The sequence below is a fragment of the Mixophyes fleayi genome, chromosome 2 (assembly GCF_038048845.1).
Source record: "Mixophyes fleayi isolate aMixFle1 chromosome 2, aMixFle1.hap1, whole genome shotgun sequence".
Taxonomy (NCBI): domain Eukaryota; kingdom Metazoa; phylum Chordata; class Amphibia; order Anura; family Limnodynastidae; genus Mixophyes; species Mixophyes fleayi.
Window position 1 is genome coordinate 217,157,448 of NC_134403.1, and position 18,330 is coordinate 217,175,777.

Below are 18,330 nucleotides of genomic sequence, written 5' to 3' on the forward strand. Positions count from 1 at the left end.
AACAGTTGATTTGGCCTAATGTATTTGCTAAGCAGATTTTTCAGCCTAATGATGGCTTGCTTCACCGATAGTCACAGCTCTTTGGATCTCATATTGAGAGTCGACAGCAACAGATTCCAAATGCAAATGTAACACCTAGAATCAACTACAGACCTTTTACCTGCTTAATTGATGAAGAAATAACGAGGGAATAGCCCATACATGTCCATGAAATAGGTTTTGAGTCGATTGTCCCATTACTTTTGGTCCCTTAAAAAGTGTGAGGCACATATAGAAACCGTTGTAATTCCTACACCGTTCACCTGATTTGGATGTAATTACCCTCAAATTAAAGCTGGAAGTCTGCAGTTAAAGCACATCTTCTTAGTTTTATTTCAAATCCATTGTGGTGGTGTATGGAGCCCAAAATATGAGAATTGTGTCGATGTCCCAATATTTATGGTCTTAACTGTATTGTGTATTTGTACATTTTATACAAACATAAGTGATTAGATTACAATATAGGCCTGCATATAATAGTAATGTGGATTTTTTTTTTTACTAAAGATGACCTTATTTCATTCTCTTTTTGTCATACTAATATCACTGTGGGGCAGGCATAAACCCAATCTAGTTTTTGTTTTTTAGCAGCTTGGTTAGTTGTTATTTATTAGCACCATTGTATGTGTATGTGTATGTATATATATATATATATATATATATATATATATATATATGATTCATTTTTGCTTTTGCACTACACAAACTACTGTTTGCAGGTTTGCCAATTCATCTACAAGGAGATGAGCTGAGAAAGGCTGATATAGACGTAAGTGGCATACTCAAGTGCACCCACCACCCATCAGACAAGTGTGTTAGAGGCTGGGATGCTACATTGTACTTATTGGCACATTGGAAAATGTGCACCAGGAAATAGCAGAGAAAGACTGTAACAAAAAAAGTTCATTGACTTATATCTCTAACAAATATCAAATATTATATAAAGGCAGTATTTTTACATTGAACTGATTTGTAAAATTGTAGGCGATTTAAATAATGAACTATTGCAGTATCAAATATTAGGCTTAAAATGTATTTTATTTTGTATGTAGCAAACTATAATAGGATAAATGTGTATTAAAATTGCAATTTTCCCCGCCAAAATTCTTAAGCTAGCTCTAGCTGACGACTTTTCAGGGGCGAGAGATTGCGATTGGTGGTACGGTTGAAGGTGTCCACAGTTGCAACATACTTCTCAGCAGGCAGGATGAGTTTTTGGCGGGTGTCCATACATTTGTTGTCCAGATTTAGAGAGTTTTCTTTACACTTGATATCCACTTCTATACGAGCAAGATGTTTGTAGAGAGCATCTAGGGCATCCCTGCAGGAATAAGAGAGTGTTTGTTTACCATCTTTTACTTTTGTATCACAAACTTCTTTGCACTAAACATGAGTAGCATAGTTGCCTACTGTCCCAGAATGTCCGGGAGACTCATGAAATTCTGGGAGTCCTCTTGGAATTCCGGGAGAGCAGTGCAACCACCCGCCCCCCACCCACTTCATTAGTGAAGTGGGTGGGGGAGGGGCTTAGCCCCAGTTGTAATTGACCAAAATGGTGACATTTGCTTAGGGGGCAGGGCCAAAATGAAGCAATTTGTCAAAGCCTGCCCCCACATACCCTCGTCCTCCTAGATCTCCCGGAGGCCAATGAGTAAAAGGTGGCAAGTATAAGTAACTATAGTTTGGAGTTGTTCTGAGGCCCATCGCCCATACATACAAACTAGAATTTACAAAGTTTTATAAAACAGCAGTAACACTAACATTGGGTAAGGACAACTGAGTCTAAAGTACAGGTTGCCTTATATGAATGGGACAATAATAATATTTACAAATAAATATATATATAAAATGTTAATGCTAATCAGAATATAATAATTGTGTTGTAATGACTGGATTATCTATCGAAAGAATGTACCTGTTAAGCTCATTTGCATATTACAGGCAGTGGCCCTTTGAAAATCTGAAACGTCTGACAATAGAGAACAATATCTCGTACTCAGCTGAAATATAAAGTAACTTGTATTTCAGGTTTAATGGTCCTTTACAGAATGTGTTAGGTTTAGATTTAGGACCAGGGGTAAATTTATCAAGCTGTGGGTTTGAAAAGTGGATATGTTGCCTATAGCAACCAATCAGTTTGTAGGGGTTATATTTAATAAACTGCAGGTTTGAAAAAGTGGAGATGTTGCCTATAGCAACCAGTCAGATTCTAGTTATCATTTACATAGTACAGTCTACAAAATGACAGCTAGAATCTGATTGGTTGCTATAGGCAACATCACTACTTTTTCAAACCTGCAGCTTGATACATTTACCCCCAGGACTTAGTTGAGAGGCAGGACTAGGAACAACAGTAAAATTTGGTTAAGGTAGAAATAAGCATTACTATTTTATTTGACCCAGGGTTTCTCAGGATGTCATATTGCATCTTGCTGGAAAGACGAGGCAAAACAAATATCAGGGCGAGATAGAGGCCAGTTTAGTGTCTTCCAATATCCAGACTTTTCCTAAGATGTCAAATGCTGGGGCTTAGGGCAAACACATGCTGTTTATTAAATTGCACCTGTCTATAGTCAAGCTCCTTTTAAAATTAAATTGGTCATCGATTAACAATTAAACTACCACAACCCCAATCTGCCCAAATCAGGCCCCAATCTTGAGTGAGGCCATTTTCCCCTTGGATGTGAAAGCCCTATACTGTTCCAGGAATATCTAGGCAGGTAATCTGCTTAGCTGTGATATAGAAGAAGGGGAATGTGGTGCAGCCTGTTCTAATGAATGCAAAAATATTTACAAAATCATAAAGCTGCAGCGAGTGCTATATAGTATTACTCCATATGAGACAAGGGGGTATATTTACTTAACTGCGGGTTTGAAAAAGTGGAGATGTTGCCTATAGCAACCAATCAGATTCTAGCTGTCATTTTGTAGATGTACTAAATAAATGAGAACTAGAACCTGATTGGTTGCCATAGGCAACATCTCCACTTTTTCAAAGTCCGAGTTTAGTAAATCTAGCCCAAGATCTTCTTTATAATTCTGACTTTCCAGAGCTTCCCTCTTGTATTTGGGCAGGAGAGCTCAATCAAGCTGGGGGTGGGTTATAATTATGCACCTTGCATCAGCATGCTGGGTTCCATTCAAAGCTTCTCATTCTAACCTGGCATCAGGTAGAGTGCCACACTGTCTCAGGAGTCCGAGAGATCACCTATTATTTGGGAGTTACAGGAAAGTTGGCAAGTATGCTTTAGGTGTATTGTTGCAAATTGTATATGTGAGATGGACCACAGCAGAGTTCTAACTGTACCAATGCTTCATATTTAAAAACAAAATACAGAAAAGTGTTCATCAAATCATGTAAATTCAGGAAGTTGTCGGACAAATCAAGGAGCCAAAGTTATTTTATAAAATGCTAGAGAAGGGGTTACTGAGATTTCCAGAAAGTGTCACCAAAGGAACCAGTAGTAACTGTGTAGATTTTGTCAGTACCTGGCTGCAGGTAATTATCTATCTTGATAGCTTTAGTGATCTAACACTACAAACTTACTGTGATTGAGCCAGTTTTTGCTTTAGAGCAGCAATGGTGCCCTCTAGCTGATGAACTTCATCTGTTAATCCATACTGCACCTAGAGACAAAAAAAGATGATGTTCAGGTTCAGTGACTATCATCCGCAGTACCATAGAGCTGCGATTCAACACAATAATACGTGGGATCCCAGAACAATGGCACAATAATCTTTGAGGTCCCATGTAAGAAATAAGGGTTGAGCAATATTGCTGTAAATCGCCCTGTCTCTGTTATATTATGCTAGCGGCCATATGAATTAAGAGTGATATCATCACTGTGATAATCTTACCTGGTCCCTACAAAGATCCACATTTGGTCTGTATGTACGGGTCTCAAGGCGTGTGTGAGACAGTTTTAGAAATCCATATTTGCTTCTCAGATCCTCATCCAAGCGTCTTATATCTTGCTCCAGTTCCTCTATCTCCTCTTTAGTCTGTAAAAATATTTTATAAACATAATATACTTAGGACAGACTGCAGTTGTCTTTCTCTTCAACATACCAAACCATGTTGAAAAAGTCTGGCCGCACACACTGCAATATCAGGCGTGACATTGGTTAACTACTTGATATCGCAGGGTGTGTTGCCTCAAAATGAGTCGAATATCAGATAATATACTAAACAAAATAAATGAAATCATTATCAAGCATCTTGGTAAATGCAGTCAGAAGGCAGCGATGCCTTAAGATCCGTGCACCAAACAAGATGTGTGGACCAGAGATGGAACTAGCGAGCTGTGGTCTCTGGTGCAGGGAGGCAGGGAGGAGGGAACTGGGGCCTTCAAGCCTCTGCCATGCAGCGGGCCCCATTATCTCCATGTCCCCGGTGCACTGCACCTGGCACACCAATGGTAGTTCCACCACTGGTGTGGACAAAAAAAACACAGCAGGATAAATGTATATAGCTTAAGAGAAGGTTTAAAGGGCCAGAGGGAATAGGAAAGCATATTACTTTACAGAGCTGTCAGTAATGGTTCCATCAAATAGCAAAAGCAGCAAGACACTGCTACTTGCTTTTGGCTTGTTGTAGTATCATTTTCCCGTATGTTGCTTGCTACATTGACCAGTGTTTACCGAAACTGAACACATTAGTGAACCTTGGGTGATCTCCAATGACTTCCCAAACACAAGTAAAAACGATAATAATAACGCCAATAATAATTGGTTGCCATTTGACAATGCATTTTCACTTGCATTTATGTTTTTTGTTTTTTTTTACACAAAACAAACGCCTTTGGAAATAAAGCCTAAAGCTTGTGTTATTTACGTTTCAATGATAGTTCCCTCTTAATCTTTCAGAAGCTGTTCAATTCAAGGTAGGCATTTTATTTTCATGATTGCACTTCATACATCTGCTACTCAAAACAGCAGAGTATTTTGCAATATGTGGGATTCATATCCAGCTCATATAATTAAATTATTTAGAAAAAAAAAAATGTGATTAAAAAAAACCCACTGTGCATGTCAGGCCGTACTTACATTTTTCTCTTGCCACTTGAGTTCATTGTGAGCTTTTTCAAATTCATGAATCCTCTTTCTGAAGACAAATTCTACAGCTACTCTCTGAGCTTCTAGTTCATTGTTAGTCTATCAGAGGGATAAAGTCTATTTGAAACATTTTTCATATGTAATGAAATACATTCTCCCTTTTCCATGCATCCAGTATTTATTATCTATCTATCTATATTATATATAGTAACATAGTAACTGGGTTAGGGAACTGGCGCCATCTCCTGGGATAAATTGTATTGTACAGCAGCAGGGAAGGCCACCAAGGTTTTGATACAACTGGCCTCAGCCAGTTCTATTGAACAGAAAAACAAAGAAAACTAAACACATTGTCTGTTCGGCAATAACTAAACACATAAAACCCTCACATCTCAAATATTCAGGACTTACTGGTCACAGTTTGCAGTGTCCCTCAGGATGCATCCAACCTCCTCTCCAGGTCTGACAGAGACAGAGGATACTGCCTAGCAGCATTTTCTCAGCACCTTGCAGGAACAACTCCTGATTACCAACAGCTTGCTAGCTGGTTGGAAAACTCGAAATGGGCCTTATAAATGGAGCCCACCCTCCTCTCTTTATTTATACCCTAGGGACCCTTACCAGCTTTTCCTGAAGCTGAACACACTCTTAGGCAAGCTTTTCCCAAATACAAGCAATCTCCCTGGGTTTTAAGGATATAAGACAGACAGGGACATATATACCCACCATCTGCCACTTTCCCAGTTCTTCTGTCACAAAACATTTTATTTGTATTTATATATTGGTCAAAATGGAAATTTAGAAGTGACAGTTTGGAAAATGTAAGTGAATGGAAATTTACAGTTTTACAGTGAAGGCAGTAGGAGAAGTGGTGGAATGACATATACCAACCCACTTCCACCACAGTTAGCTAGAAAATATTCCCCCATCTGAATATCTTTAGTACATGTTTTTTTCCCTTCCTGCCTCCTGAAATTGTGAGCAGAGAGGAGGGTTAGGTGGGGACAGCCACATTTCTTGGCCACTTCACCTCCGAGCCCCGTATCAGCCACATTCCTGTATTTCAGCCACTGATATTTTTCATTTTTGATATGTCAGGCATTCAAATTTTTATCTTTTCCAGTGGATGAATATCCTTTTTCACAGTGGCATTAAATCTTTTATTGGTGTAAGTTTGACCCATGAAACTCACTGTAAAAAATATTTCAAGCTGACAGGTCTGTCTTGCCACAAAGGCTTAGTATCACCCAAAAAGAATCTGAGAATTGCGGGTTTCCTGCAGCCGTTCTCACCTTTCTTACCAAAATAAGCCACAGCCTCTCCTATCAAACACATATCCTTTTAGGAAAAGAGGTTTAAATCCTAGGTTTCTTTTTTCCTATTGGGTTTCTTTGCCCAGGGGTGCAAGACAGTAGGTCTCTCTTGGCTATAGGCCAGATACCGTATATACCCGTGTATAAGCCGAGTTTTTCAGCACATTTTTGTATGCTGAAAAAGGCCCCCTCGGCTTATACACGGGTGAACTTACCTGGTGTGCTGTCCCTCAGTTGTTAAGTTCCGCAGTGGAACGCATGTGCGTTCCACCGACAGGAAGTTCGGCATTTGGAACGCAAACTTGCGTTCCAAATGCCGAACTTCCTGTTGGTGGAACGCACATGCGTTCCACTGCGGGGGAAGGAAAAGGCTGTAGCCAGAAACTCTGCTGTGGAGCTTTGCTCCCTAGAGACTCTAGGGCGCAGCGCAGTGCCTGCTTGAGATTTACTGTAGCTGTTCCCATCGCTGCCTTCCTTTTTCGTGGAACTCTGGAGCATGGAAGGCAGGCAACACCCCCAAGTCCCACGGAATCCAGACTGAACCATAAGGATAGAGGATAGCCGTGGCACACCACATACTGGAGCGATGGCCTAACGCCACTCAATGCACCCTGAACCCCCTTACACCACCAAGGTAATTGTAACATCTTTCAACCATTTAAACATGTTAAAGCCTTTTCACCACAGTGTATAGGTGTGCTAAATACATTTTGGAAAGTCATAAATTGGTTAACAATCCATTACTTAGACGACAAGCAAACAACACACATGATATAAAAATGCATATAGAAATGTAAATTAAAAACATAATAATGAATAAATCTAAAAAAATTACCAGTAGCTGCTGCATTTCCCACCCTAGGCTTATACTCGAGTCAATAAGTTTTACCATTTTTTTGTGGTAAAATTAGGTACCTCGGCTTATATTCGGGTCGATTTATACTCGAGTATATACGGTACATATTAGCTGTAATGCAGTACATAGCAACATACTGCAGCATTTCAAAATAAAATGGTAATTTTTGCACCTGTGCAATAGTGATAGCGATGACTTCTCTCAACTGTGTGGAGGTTCTGATCTCAGCTTCTGCTCTTTCCTTGTTGTAACGGCTGAACTGTTCCCATTCCTGGGGAGTGCTCGTCCTGACAAGAGACAGTCTAACATTGTAGTACAGAGACTTTTCCAACAACAGTACCATTAGTAGCGCACAGATAATAGGAATATCTATTGTATTGATCATATGTTCTCATTACAAAACATTAACACAATCTACTCATCTAGTCCTAAAATAGGATCTTGAAAAATTACTAATCAACAGGCCTGCAGGGGTTTATTAACCCATTCACACAAACCTGGAGTAATGTGATAATTATGCGCAATGCCACATCTTGCTGAATCTGAAAAGTGTGATTTTACAATAATCTGCTCCAATCATCAATTGTTTATTGAATAGGTGTTCCATACATAAGATTGACACTGTTGCCGATAAAGACTGTAAGTTCTAATAGCTTACAGTCTGATGTGAGTTTGTTCTCTGCAGAACGCTGTGGAATTAGTGGCGTTATATAAATAGCTGCTGCTGACAAAAAAAAACACAGCCACCACTACCTACAAAAGTAAACCTTTTGTCTACTTCTGTGATCTCAAAATCACCCAATGCAGTGCTAAGACTGTGCTGGGGCTTGGGTCTTGTGGACTCTTCCCTAAAGGGAAAGGGCACCATTCCTTACCATCCTCCACCTCAGTTGCAGGGCTCAGGCAGGCCCTTTTATCCCCCAGGTAGGCCAAAGCTTTCCCCAGGAAAACTGACTCTTCAGCTCCCCCCATCAGGAGGGAGCCTCTGAAAACTTGGGGAGATGGTTGTCATAAGAGTCTGTGGGGAAATGAGGTATCAATATCACCTCAAACTATCTGCACCTCGTTTCTCACAAACTGTGGACTATAAAAACATATAATTTTTCTATCCCTCTGGTTCCCCATATTCGTCAATCATATTTAATATTGTATATATTCTATTTTGAAATTAGTTAAATTGCAGACTACTCCATTGTTTCAGCCTAGGCAAAAGGATTATTGTCCACCAGCCCTGCATTAATGTACATCACACCAGGGGGTCTCTTGTCCTTGTTTAGCGGTGTGTGCTAGCATAGGCAAAAGACCCACAGACAGAGCTCTATTTTTAATTACAGAGGACTGCATTGTGTATTTAAATGTAAATGTGTCTGGATTGTGATCTCTCCTGTTTAAACAAACTCTGCTGTATAGCCACAGAACAATACCTGTCCCTAATTAATTCAGGAGTTGCTCATCTGCAATCCCTTTGTCTGTATGTTTACCTGTGAAAAGGTAAACACAGCAAAAGGACCAAATTAGACAGGTTATGAAATTGCTGATGAGGTCAATTTTTGGACTTAAAAGAAAGCTCCAGAGGGGGGCAAATTGGCATTCACTACCAAGTGATAGCTGAAGTCAGACTGACATTGAGATATAGATCTCTGCCCCTGACAGGAAAGGGACAGTCGGTCCCTGGAGTACTGCCGTTGCCCTGATTTACCTCTCCAGGTCTTGGGGAGCTGTGTGTCCACTGAAAGCAGAGTGACAGTGACTCAGGGCTGCTACCTTTGCTGATAACCTTAAAGGAGAGAGGGGAAGAAGCTTGGATTGATAGACAGCAGTCCCTGAAAGTGACAAGGATACTGGTGAGGTGTTTTCATTATACCCTGTATGTTGTCTGTGCCAGACTGTAGTTTTTCAAGTTATTATTTAAATATGTTTATTGCTGTTTGGTGCTACCATTTTGTTAAATAAACTTATTTGCTTTATTTCGGATATTTGCCTGGGTGATTTTGAACCTTGGGTCGGTACCGCGTAGGCCAGCTGTGCAGCGCAGAAGGTTACGTCATACCCAGTATCCTCACAGGGTCTATACCCAAACCCCTCAAAAAACATGAAGACAAAACAAACCAACCAAAACAAAGTGGAAAAAGTGCTAGCGCCACAAAGGACTACAGCGACAGGCTCAGCAGCATTGATCGGGTTGGGGGCGCCCCCACACCGATCAAAATTGCTGTTGAGCACTTTCAAAGGCCCCTTGGGGCAGGGACTGATGTGAGCGAGTTCTCTGTACAGCGATGCAGAATTAGTGGTGCTATATAAATATCTCATGAGGATGATGATAATGGCCCTACTGTCCAGCATAATATGGACATGCAACAATCAGGCCCGGCGCTCCCATTAGGTAAGGTTAGGCAGTTGCCTAGGGCACCGGGCTCTGGAGGGCGGCACTGAAGCGGGGGACCCAGTAATAATTTAGAAATAAATGCTGGCGGTGCGATCGCCTAGGGCAGATCGGCCGCCCGCCCTCAATTATGCGGTGCTGCTACAGAGCAGCACCGCATTTTAAAATACACCCGGCGCCTGGCTTCTGGCAGCGTCGTGATGTCACAACGCTGCCAGTGTAGAGGAGCCGATAGGAGACAGAAGAAAGAAGAAACGAAAGGCGCGCAAGAAGAGAAAGGAAGAAAAGTGAGGAAGTTAAGGTGAGTACAGGAAAGAGGAGTCTGCAGACAGAGGGGAGAGAGCGGTGGCTACAGACAGACAGAGGGAAGAGAACGGAGGCTACAGACAGACAGAGGGGAGAGAACGGAGGCTGCAGACAGAGGGGAGAGAGCGGAGGCTGCAGACAGAGGGGAGAGAGAGCGGAGGCTGCAGACAGAGGGGAGAGAGCGGAGGCTGCAGACAGACAGAGGGTAGAGAGCGGAGGCTGCAGACAGACAGAGGGGAGAGAGCGGAGGCTACAGACAGAGGGGAGAGAGCGGAGGTTACAGACAGAGGGGGGAGAGCGGAGGTTACAGACAGAGGGGAGAGAGCAGATGCTGCAGACAGAGGGGAGAGAGCGGAGGCTGCAGACAGAGGGGAGAGAGCGGAGGCTGCAGACAGAGGGGAGAGAGCGGAGGCTGCAGACAGAGGGGAGAGAGCGGAGGCTACAGACAGACAGAGGGGAGAGAACGGAGGCTACAGACAGACAGAGGGGAGAGAACGGAGGCTACAGACAGAGGGGAGAGAACGGAGGCTACAGACAGACAGAGGGGAGAGAACGCTCGGGCGGCAAGCTTAAGCTTTGCTTAGGGTGCCGAGCAACCTTGCACCGGCCCTGGCAACAATACATAACCATTATGCCCCATTCCAGGTAGTGACATCAAGTGTTGGGGCTAGCTATAATTGTTGTCATAGTAACTAAAATCCAGCAAACTGCTCTGTGATTGATTACTAAAGCTGCATGCTACTAATAACTATGATTGGTGCACACACTACCACTTTAGTGTAGCACCAGAGCTGCGAGGTGTATGGAGAAGTTAAACTGTTATTTTTTCATGAATGGACTGGTGATTGGCTGGGAAAAAAAATATATTGTAATTACACCACACTCTCAAATATATCTCATGTAGTACTCATGAAGTAACACCAAAGACTTCATATGAATTCTCATCTATTCATTTAGATACATCAGGATACAGAACTTTTGAACAGACATCAGATCACAGACTTACTAACTATATCAAACATTTATAGCAAAACACGCCCCTTTCGCCTCTAATACAGACATCAGAATACACACCTTCCACCATCTAATACACAGACATCAGGAAGCAGAATTATCACTTCCTGATACAGGCAGAAAAATAGAATGGGTATTAAGACCTCTTGCGTCTTACTACCCATTCTTCAAGAAACACAACACTAATCAGCCTACTCTGCACATCTTAATACATTCTAACACATCAGTATATGTTTTCTTCATCCTGATCATAATAAACCACTCTCTAATTGTCTTATAAGCTCCTACCCATTAGGTACACGAGTTGGTTCCACTTTCAGTGAGATGTTTGGAGAATGTTTAGTAAGTGAGAGGCAAGTCCGATCTATCTCCAATGTCTCAACTTTGCCTCTCTGGTCCCAGTTTAGTTGCTGCCGTGAGTCCTGCAGGAGACTGAAAAAGCAAACATGGGTATAATACTGATGCAGAATCTGTCGTATTGCATTTTAAAAAGGCTTGCCCTGAACTAAGAACCTGTTTATGCATAAATATATAGTATATATGCATTATAGCATCTGGTCCCAACAGATGGCTAGTACACATCGCTACAAATCCTATTTTTTGCATTGTGTCATACACATTAGTTATTACCTTCCTACTTTACTGGACTGAGTTAATGTCCATTTTATTTACAGCTGCCATATCTAGATCTGTTATTTTGAACAGTATGTAAACCTGGTTACAGCACACAAGGGTTTACACTTGGTTACAGTACACATGACTTTACACATACAGTACATATGGATTGACACATGGTTACAGTACACAGGGTTTCACACATGGTTACAGTACATAGGGTTTCACACATGGTTACAGTACACAGACATTTCTTCCTTACATATATGTTACTAAATAGAGATACAATAAGGTTAATTTTAGCCAACTTCTCAAGACAAAGCCTCAGAAAATGGCTTGTAATTAAATTATCTGGAAAAGGTTTCATAAGCAATTGCTGTGATCAAGACAAATAGGCCCTGAGTTGTGGGCTGTATAAGCCAAACAGAGATCTTGTCAGTATACTCTTTCTCTCTTCTTTTTCTCAGAAAACTATGAATTAATGCTACAGAAGGCAGCACTATCATTAGCAGATTGTTGTAAGAATATTATTGTACTACAAGTTAGACACCACTATCTTGTTTGGGCCACTCTGTGTCAATCATTCGTTACATAAAATGGATTAAATGGACTCTAGTGTGGAAGACAATCCTCTTTGCATCTTGTCAGTATAACAAACTGAAGGAGACACATAAGATATGCCAAATCTGGATGCCTAATTCGACACTGACAAAAGTGGGCTTGCAAGTTTTATCCTACAGTACAAAGAAAAGGCGCATGGTACAGCAACACCGGTGGTAGTCATTACACAGACTACCACTAACCTAATACCACTTACTCCGACAAGCATTACCCGACCGTCTGTTTTCCTACACACTTGTAAAGCCGAATGTTTATTAAACTGATTTGCAAGAATTCCGGTGAGATAACATGCCGCCCGCCACCTGTAAATAACGTCACTGTTAAACCCGACAGTATTATTTCTGGTCTTAAAGGGATAATTTAAGGATGCGCCGGGTCAACAATGTGTTTTAGTAACAGTTTTAAGTTATAGAGGTGGCGCCTCCTTAAATTATCCCTTTAACACCACAAATAATACTGTCCTCTTTAAAAGTGATGTCATTTACAGATGGCGGCATGTTATCTCATCGTAATTCTTGCAAATCACTTTAATAAACATTCGGCTTTACAAGTGTGAAAACAGACGGTCGGGTAATCCTTGTCGTGGTAAGTGGTATTAGGTTTGTGGTAGTCGGGATAATGTACCGTACCCCCAGCAACACTCCCCCAAACATGTTTATGGCACATAGAAATCTACTATATGACTGCTTGTATAGGCAAGGTAGAGCCAAACACTTATACACCCATATGGAACCACTATATAATGACTGTGCACTGCTGGGAGAAAAGACAACACTTAAAGAAGTTTAGTTCTCTGTTTCAGCCTGTACCTGTACAAAATGATTGCTGATAGATTTTCCCCCCTCCTAATTAAGGAACAAAGTGAAATGAGCTAACCAGCCAAAGTTTAAAGGTGCTCAGAAGACAAAAGAATGTTTCCGAACTATATACTCAGGAGAATATATACTAGTCACCTACAAGCTATCTGTCAAGATAACACATCACATCCTCTTCTAACTCTTTCATATGCGTCTTTCAAAACTCAGAAATTGTCCTTCTCTATGCAGAATACATTCAAAAATTGCTTGTGTCAAATTTACCAGAGCTGCTCAAAAGCCTCGCTGATCTTTTGCTGCAATGCCTTGCGGATACCATCAATCACCTCCACCTCTTTGTGCAGCTCAGCCTCTACAGGGTCTTTCACCAGGTCAATATCTCTGCGGCTCTCCCGGAGAGTCAGACACTCTGTAACTACATCTGAAGGGACATTCTTGGCCTGCAGGGCTCGTTCTGCTTCATCTTTAATCTGCAATCCACCAAGAGAATTTAATTGAAAAAAGCAATGAGCAATAAAAGACAACACTCTTGATTAGGTGTATTATATGAAATTACTCTTATAAAGATAGGGTGTTATGATTTCTCTACATTAGCCCAGACTGCTCAGTATCATTGGATTAACTCACCTGTATACAGTGGTCTAAGTGGACATTTAGAAGTGGCGGTATGAAAAATGTAATGAGAATGTAAGTGAATGGACTGTGATACTGTTACAATGAAGGCAGAAGAAGAAGTGGCGGTATGGCATACCACCGTGTACACCCCCACTTCCACCACTGCCTGTATGTCAACATCCTGAAAATGGAGCTAAGTGTCAACAAGCTGGAAGGAATATATATGCAAACACCACCATTGTGGAACACTTCAACATGTACCGCGTTCTAGTTATGAAGTAATTTGGGGTATTTAGGACTAGGCAGCTTTGCACATCATGCACATAAAGAACATTGCATAGCACTCACCAGTATCAAGGCATCTATTTCAGCATCTACTTCAGAAAGACACTTATCCAGGACCTGTTTCCACTTTTCCACTTCATCAATACGATCAGCAAGACGGGTCCTGTTATCTTGCTCATCCCATTCAGTCTAATCAAGAGGGACATTTCGGTGATTAAATATCAATGTAAGGAAGATCTGCTTCAAGCCATAAGCCAACATCTAATTACTTTTAGATGTTGGCTTATGGGAGTTAAGTATGGAGATTAATGTGGAAATAAGCCTGATTTTTTCCCCACAAATAAAATTAAATAAAAATATTCACCTGAACCTTGATGGCTTTATTTGTTGTAATACTGAGCTATATCTAGCTAGTATTCCCTTGCCAATAGGAACATGATGTAAAAATGATTTCATGAAGGGGAAGGGGGGGAGGGTTATTACAAATTTTACATCAGAAAAAAATCTATGACTCTTTTTTTTTTTAAACAAAAACACTTATATTAAAACTTCATAAAAAGTATACAGAGAGAACCTGAACACTATCTTTCAACTACTATATCATAGGATGTACTACATCCTCTACTGCAGTGATGGGCAACAGTCGGCCCTATGGCTTTCACCTACAGCCCCCAGCTCCTTCCTGCTCTATGGTCAGCTTGAAGGTTAGAGGGCTGCACCATGCGGACTCCGAAGTATATCAGATTGCCCATCACTGCTATAAGGTAAGGCTTACAAGGTTTGCATGCAGATACCTGGTTGTTGGTCTCATTGCGGAGAGTCCTAGCATCCTGACGAATCTGATGGGAAGCTGAACGCTGCCTCTCAGCATTTGTGGCAATAAGAGTATTGTTGGTGTGCCAGTCTGGTATAGAGAAGCGGCTCCCAGGCTTCAGGTGTAGAGTGGCCATATCTATGCAGATAGTTACTGTATTTTAGAGATAATAATGTATAAACATAGTGTTCTTGGTTACAATGAGTTTTCCTAGCATATTATGCTTAGTGGGGTAACCATAAAGAGGATGTCTAATAGTTAGGTTGATATACCTTTTAACTTAGGAATCAGTGTGTAGGAGAACTACATCTGGTGGCAATAACTCATTTTATCATAGTTGCACATGACAATTGTTAATATGTAGCTCTCTATCTATACCTCCCTCTTCTTACTGTCAGTCAGTCGCGGCAGACGCGGGCACTGCCGCGACTTGCTGTGTCTTCCCCCGATGTCCCGGTTGTCGCTATGGCGACCGGGACGTCACTTCCGGAAATTCGGCCAGGGCAACGCCCGGACGCCTAAAACTACCTCTGGGCGCATGTGCAGCCAGGTATCACAGCCTGTGGGCTGATTTCGTGCCTCTCAATATGAATAGCCCGTAGGTTAATTAATCTATTAGTGTATCAGGCAGGGGCTGTGAGTAATTTCAGAGCTGGGCTCTGATTGGCTGTCTGTAGTATTTAAGGCAGTGAGGTCTGCAGCCTCACTGCCGGTTATAGCGTCCTGTTCACAGTACTGCTGCCTGCTTCTGAGCCCTGTTGGTGTTTAACCTCTGATTGTTCTCTTGTGTATGACCCCTTGCTTGGATTTGGACCCTGCCTGTTTGCTCGTGACCCTGACCCTTCTTGCCTGTATCTTGGACCTTGCTACCGTGCCTGTGACCTCTGACCTCGGCCTGTTTATTGGATTCGCTGTCTGCTGCCGGCCCTCGACCCTTGCCTGGACTTCTCTCCGCTTTCCTGGGTTCTCCCCAGCCGGTGCACATTTCACGACCCTCTGTTAGTCTGCGGCCAAGTCTGTCCCAACCACTAGGAGCTCCAGTGAACACCAGGCTTTCGGAGCAGACTCCGGGTTTTGTTGTACCGGCTGTAGGGGTTCCTAACATTATAACCGGCCCTACAGACATTCTGGAGACGAAATTGGGATGGAAGATAGTGGATCCAAATCGTCTCCATTCCAAGCCCTGGCAGGTCATGTTGAGACCCTGTATCAGATGGTCCGGGGATTGTCCCAGCGTTTGTCCGCTCAAGAGGAGGACTCCCGGACTACACTGGCCATTTTCGGTCCCGCCGATCAACCCAAGTTAAATTTGCCGGACCGGTTCTACGAAAATAGAGCCCTGTTCCAGAGCTTTAAGGAAAGCTGCAAGCTCTACTTTCGGCTGAAACCTTGGTCTTCCGGTTCAGAACAGCAGAGAGTTGGGATTGGCATCTCCCTCCTGCAGGGTGACCCCAAGTCTTGGGCCTTTACCCTGCCACAGTCTAGTCCTTTCTTGCAATCTTTGGAAGCTTTCTTTAACGCATTGGGTCTCCTCTACGATGACCCAGATCGAGTTGCCTCTGCTGAGGCTCATCTACGGGCCTTAAAGCAAGGCCGGCGTTCGGCAGAAGAATACTGCGCTGTATTCCGCAGATGGTCGCCTGACAGTGAATGGAATGATCTAGCGTTACGCAGCCATTTTCGCCAGGACTGTAAGAGCAGATTAAAGATTCACTTGTGCAGTATCCTTCCCCCACCTCGTTGGAGAGCCTTATGCAACTCGCCATTAAAATTGACAGGAGAATCAAGGAGAGGAGGACAGAGAAAGAGGCATCTTCCCTTTCGTCTGCATTTATTCCAGTTCCCACGGATGTTGAGGAGCCTACGCAGTCAGGGGTGTATCGCCTCTCTCCTGAGGAAAGAGACAAAAGACGGTCACAAGGCCTATGTCTTTATTGTGGTAATAAAGGCCACTTCTCCTGCTCTTGTCCTTACAAACCTGAAAAAGGAGCATGTATGGGAAAGGCCCACTTAGGTCTGCAAGTTATTTCCCAAAACAATGCTGTCCTGATTCCCACACAAGTCACTTTCGGTGCCAGTACTGTGGTCCTGTCGGCCTTCATTGATAGTGGAGCTGCAGGCAACTTCCTCGACATCGGGTTTACCCGTTCTGCTGGGATTCCTATGGTGAAGCTCCATTCTGCAGTTACAGTTTGTGGCCTAGATGGGAGTCCTTTGCCTGGAGGCAAAATTGTTTGGGAGACTCCATCACTACAATTGAACATAGGAGCTCTCCATTCAGAGTCCATAACCTTCCACCTTATCGACTGTCCGTCGGTTCCATTGATTCTGGGTCATCCGTGGCTGTCCCGTCATAACCCTGTTGTGGATTGGGTGAAAGGAGAGATTATCCAGTGGAGCTCTTTTTGTGCATAGTCCTGTTTAACTATGCCTCTGCGAATCATTCAGTCTATGCCGGAGCAACTTCCCTCACAATATCATGAGTTCTGGGATGTGTTCTCCAAAAAAGGCTGCTGACACCTTAACACCTCACCGTGACTTCGACTGTGCCATCGAGCTTATTCCTGGTTCCAAGTTACCCAAGGGACGTTTGTACTCTCTCTCTGGTCCCGAGACCAAATCCATGCAGGAGTATATAGATGAAAACCAAAAAAGATGGAGGTCTACGACCTTGTATTGATTATCGGGGACTGAATCTCATTATAGTTAAGAACACTTACCCCCTTCCCCTCATCTCTGATTTATTCGATCAGTTAAGAAGTGCTACAGTCTTCACTAAAATCGATCTTCATGGAGCTTATAACCTCATCTGTATTAAAGAAGGAGATGAGTGGAAGATGGCGTTCAACACACATTCTGGCCACTACGAATATCTGGTCATGCCGTTTGGTCTTAGCAACGTACCTGCAGTGTTCCAAGATCTGATTAACGAAGTTCTTCAAGAGTTCCTTGACCTTTTTGTGGGGGTCTATTTAGACGATATGCTTCTATATTCCAAATCATTATCGATACATCGGGGTCACGTCAAACAGGTTCTACAGAAATGACGAGAAAACCATCTTTACGCCAAACTAGAGAAATGTGAGTTTGAGGTTCAGAAGGTATCCTTCCTGGGTTATGTAATCTCTTCTGAGGGATTCTCCACGGATCCAACCAAGGTCCAAGCCATCCTGGATTGGGTACAACCGAATAATCTCAATGCGGTGCAGAGGTTCCTGGGCTTCGCCAATTATTATAGAAGGTTCATTCGTGGCTTTGCCGACATCGTGGCTCCTATTGTCACTCTGACCTGCAAAGGAATGGATCCAACTAATTGGCCGCCTCAAGCAGTGGCCTCATTTGAAACTTTGAAGAAAGCCTTTGTATCTGCTCAGACACCCGGACCCTACTAAATCATTTGTTCTTGAGGTCGACGCCTCTGATGTCAGTGCTGGTGCTATATTGTCTCAGAAAGACTCTCTTACTCACCGTCTGCACCCATGTGCCTACTTCTCCCGTAAGTTCTCTACAGCTGAGGCCAACTATGATGTGGGCAATAGGGAACTACTGGCTATTAAATGGGCCTTTGAGGGTGGCGCCATTGGCTGGAGGGTGCTACA

General features: G+C 42.6%; 1 protein-coding gene across 3 annotated transcripts; it reads right to left on the reverse strand.

The window, feature by feature from the left end:
• Positions 1 to 1,058: 1,058 nt before the first annotated feature.
• Positions 1,059 to 15,100, reverse strand: TEKT2 (tektin 2). Of its 3 annotated transcripts, XM_075198103.1 has the most exons (9): positions 14,712 to 15,093; positions 13,981 to 14,106; positions 13,282 to 13,487; positions 11,255 to 11,398; positions 7,436 to 7,550; positions 5,086 to 5,193; positions 3,898 to 4,041; positions 3,587 to 3,666; positions 1,059 to 1,360 (listed from the first exon to the last, which is right to left on the reverse strand). In XM_075198103.1, exons 1-9 carry the CDS (start codon positions 14,865 to 14,867, stop codon positions 1,147 to 1,149), a joined length of 1,293 nt encoding a protein of 430 aa, XP_075054204.1. In that variant the 5' UTR covers positions 14,868 to 15,093; the 3' UTR covers positions 1,059 to 1,146. The 3 variants fall into 3 exon arrangements, with proteins under 3 accessions (XP_075054204.1, XP_075054206.1, XP_075054205.1); XM_075198105.1 differs by lacking the exon at positions 11,255 to 11,398 and having other exon boundaries at positions 14,712 to 15,100; XM_075198104.1 differs by lacking the exon at positions 5,086 to 5,193.
• Between the last annotated feature and the right edge of the window lie 3,230 nt (positions 15,101 to 18,330).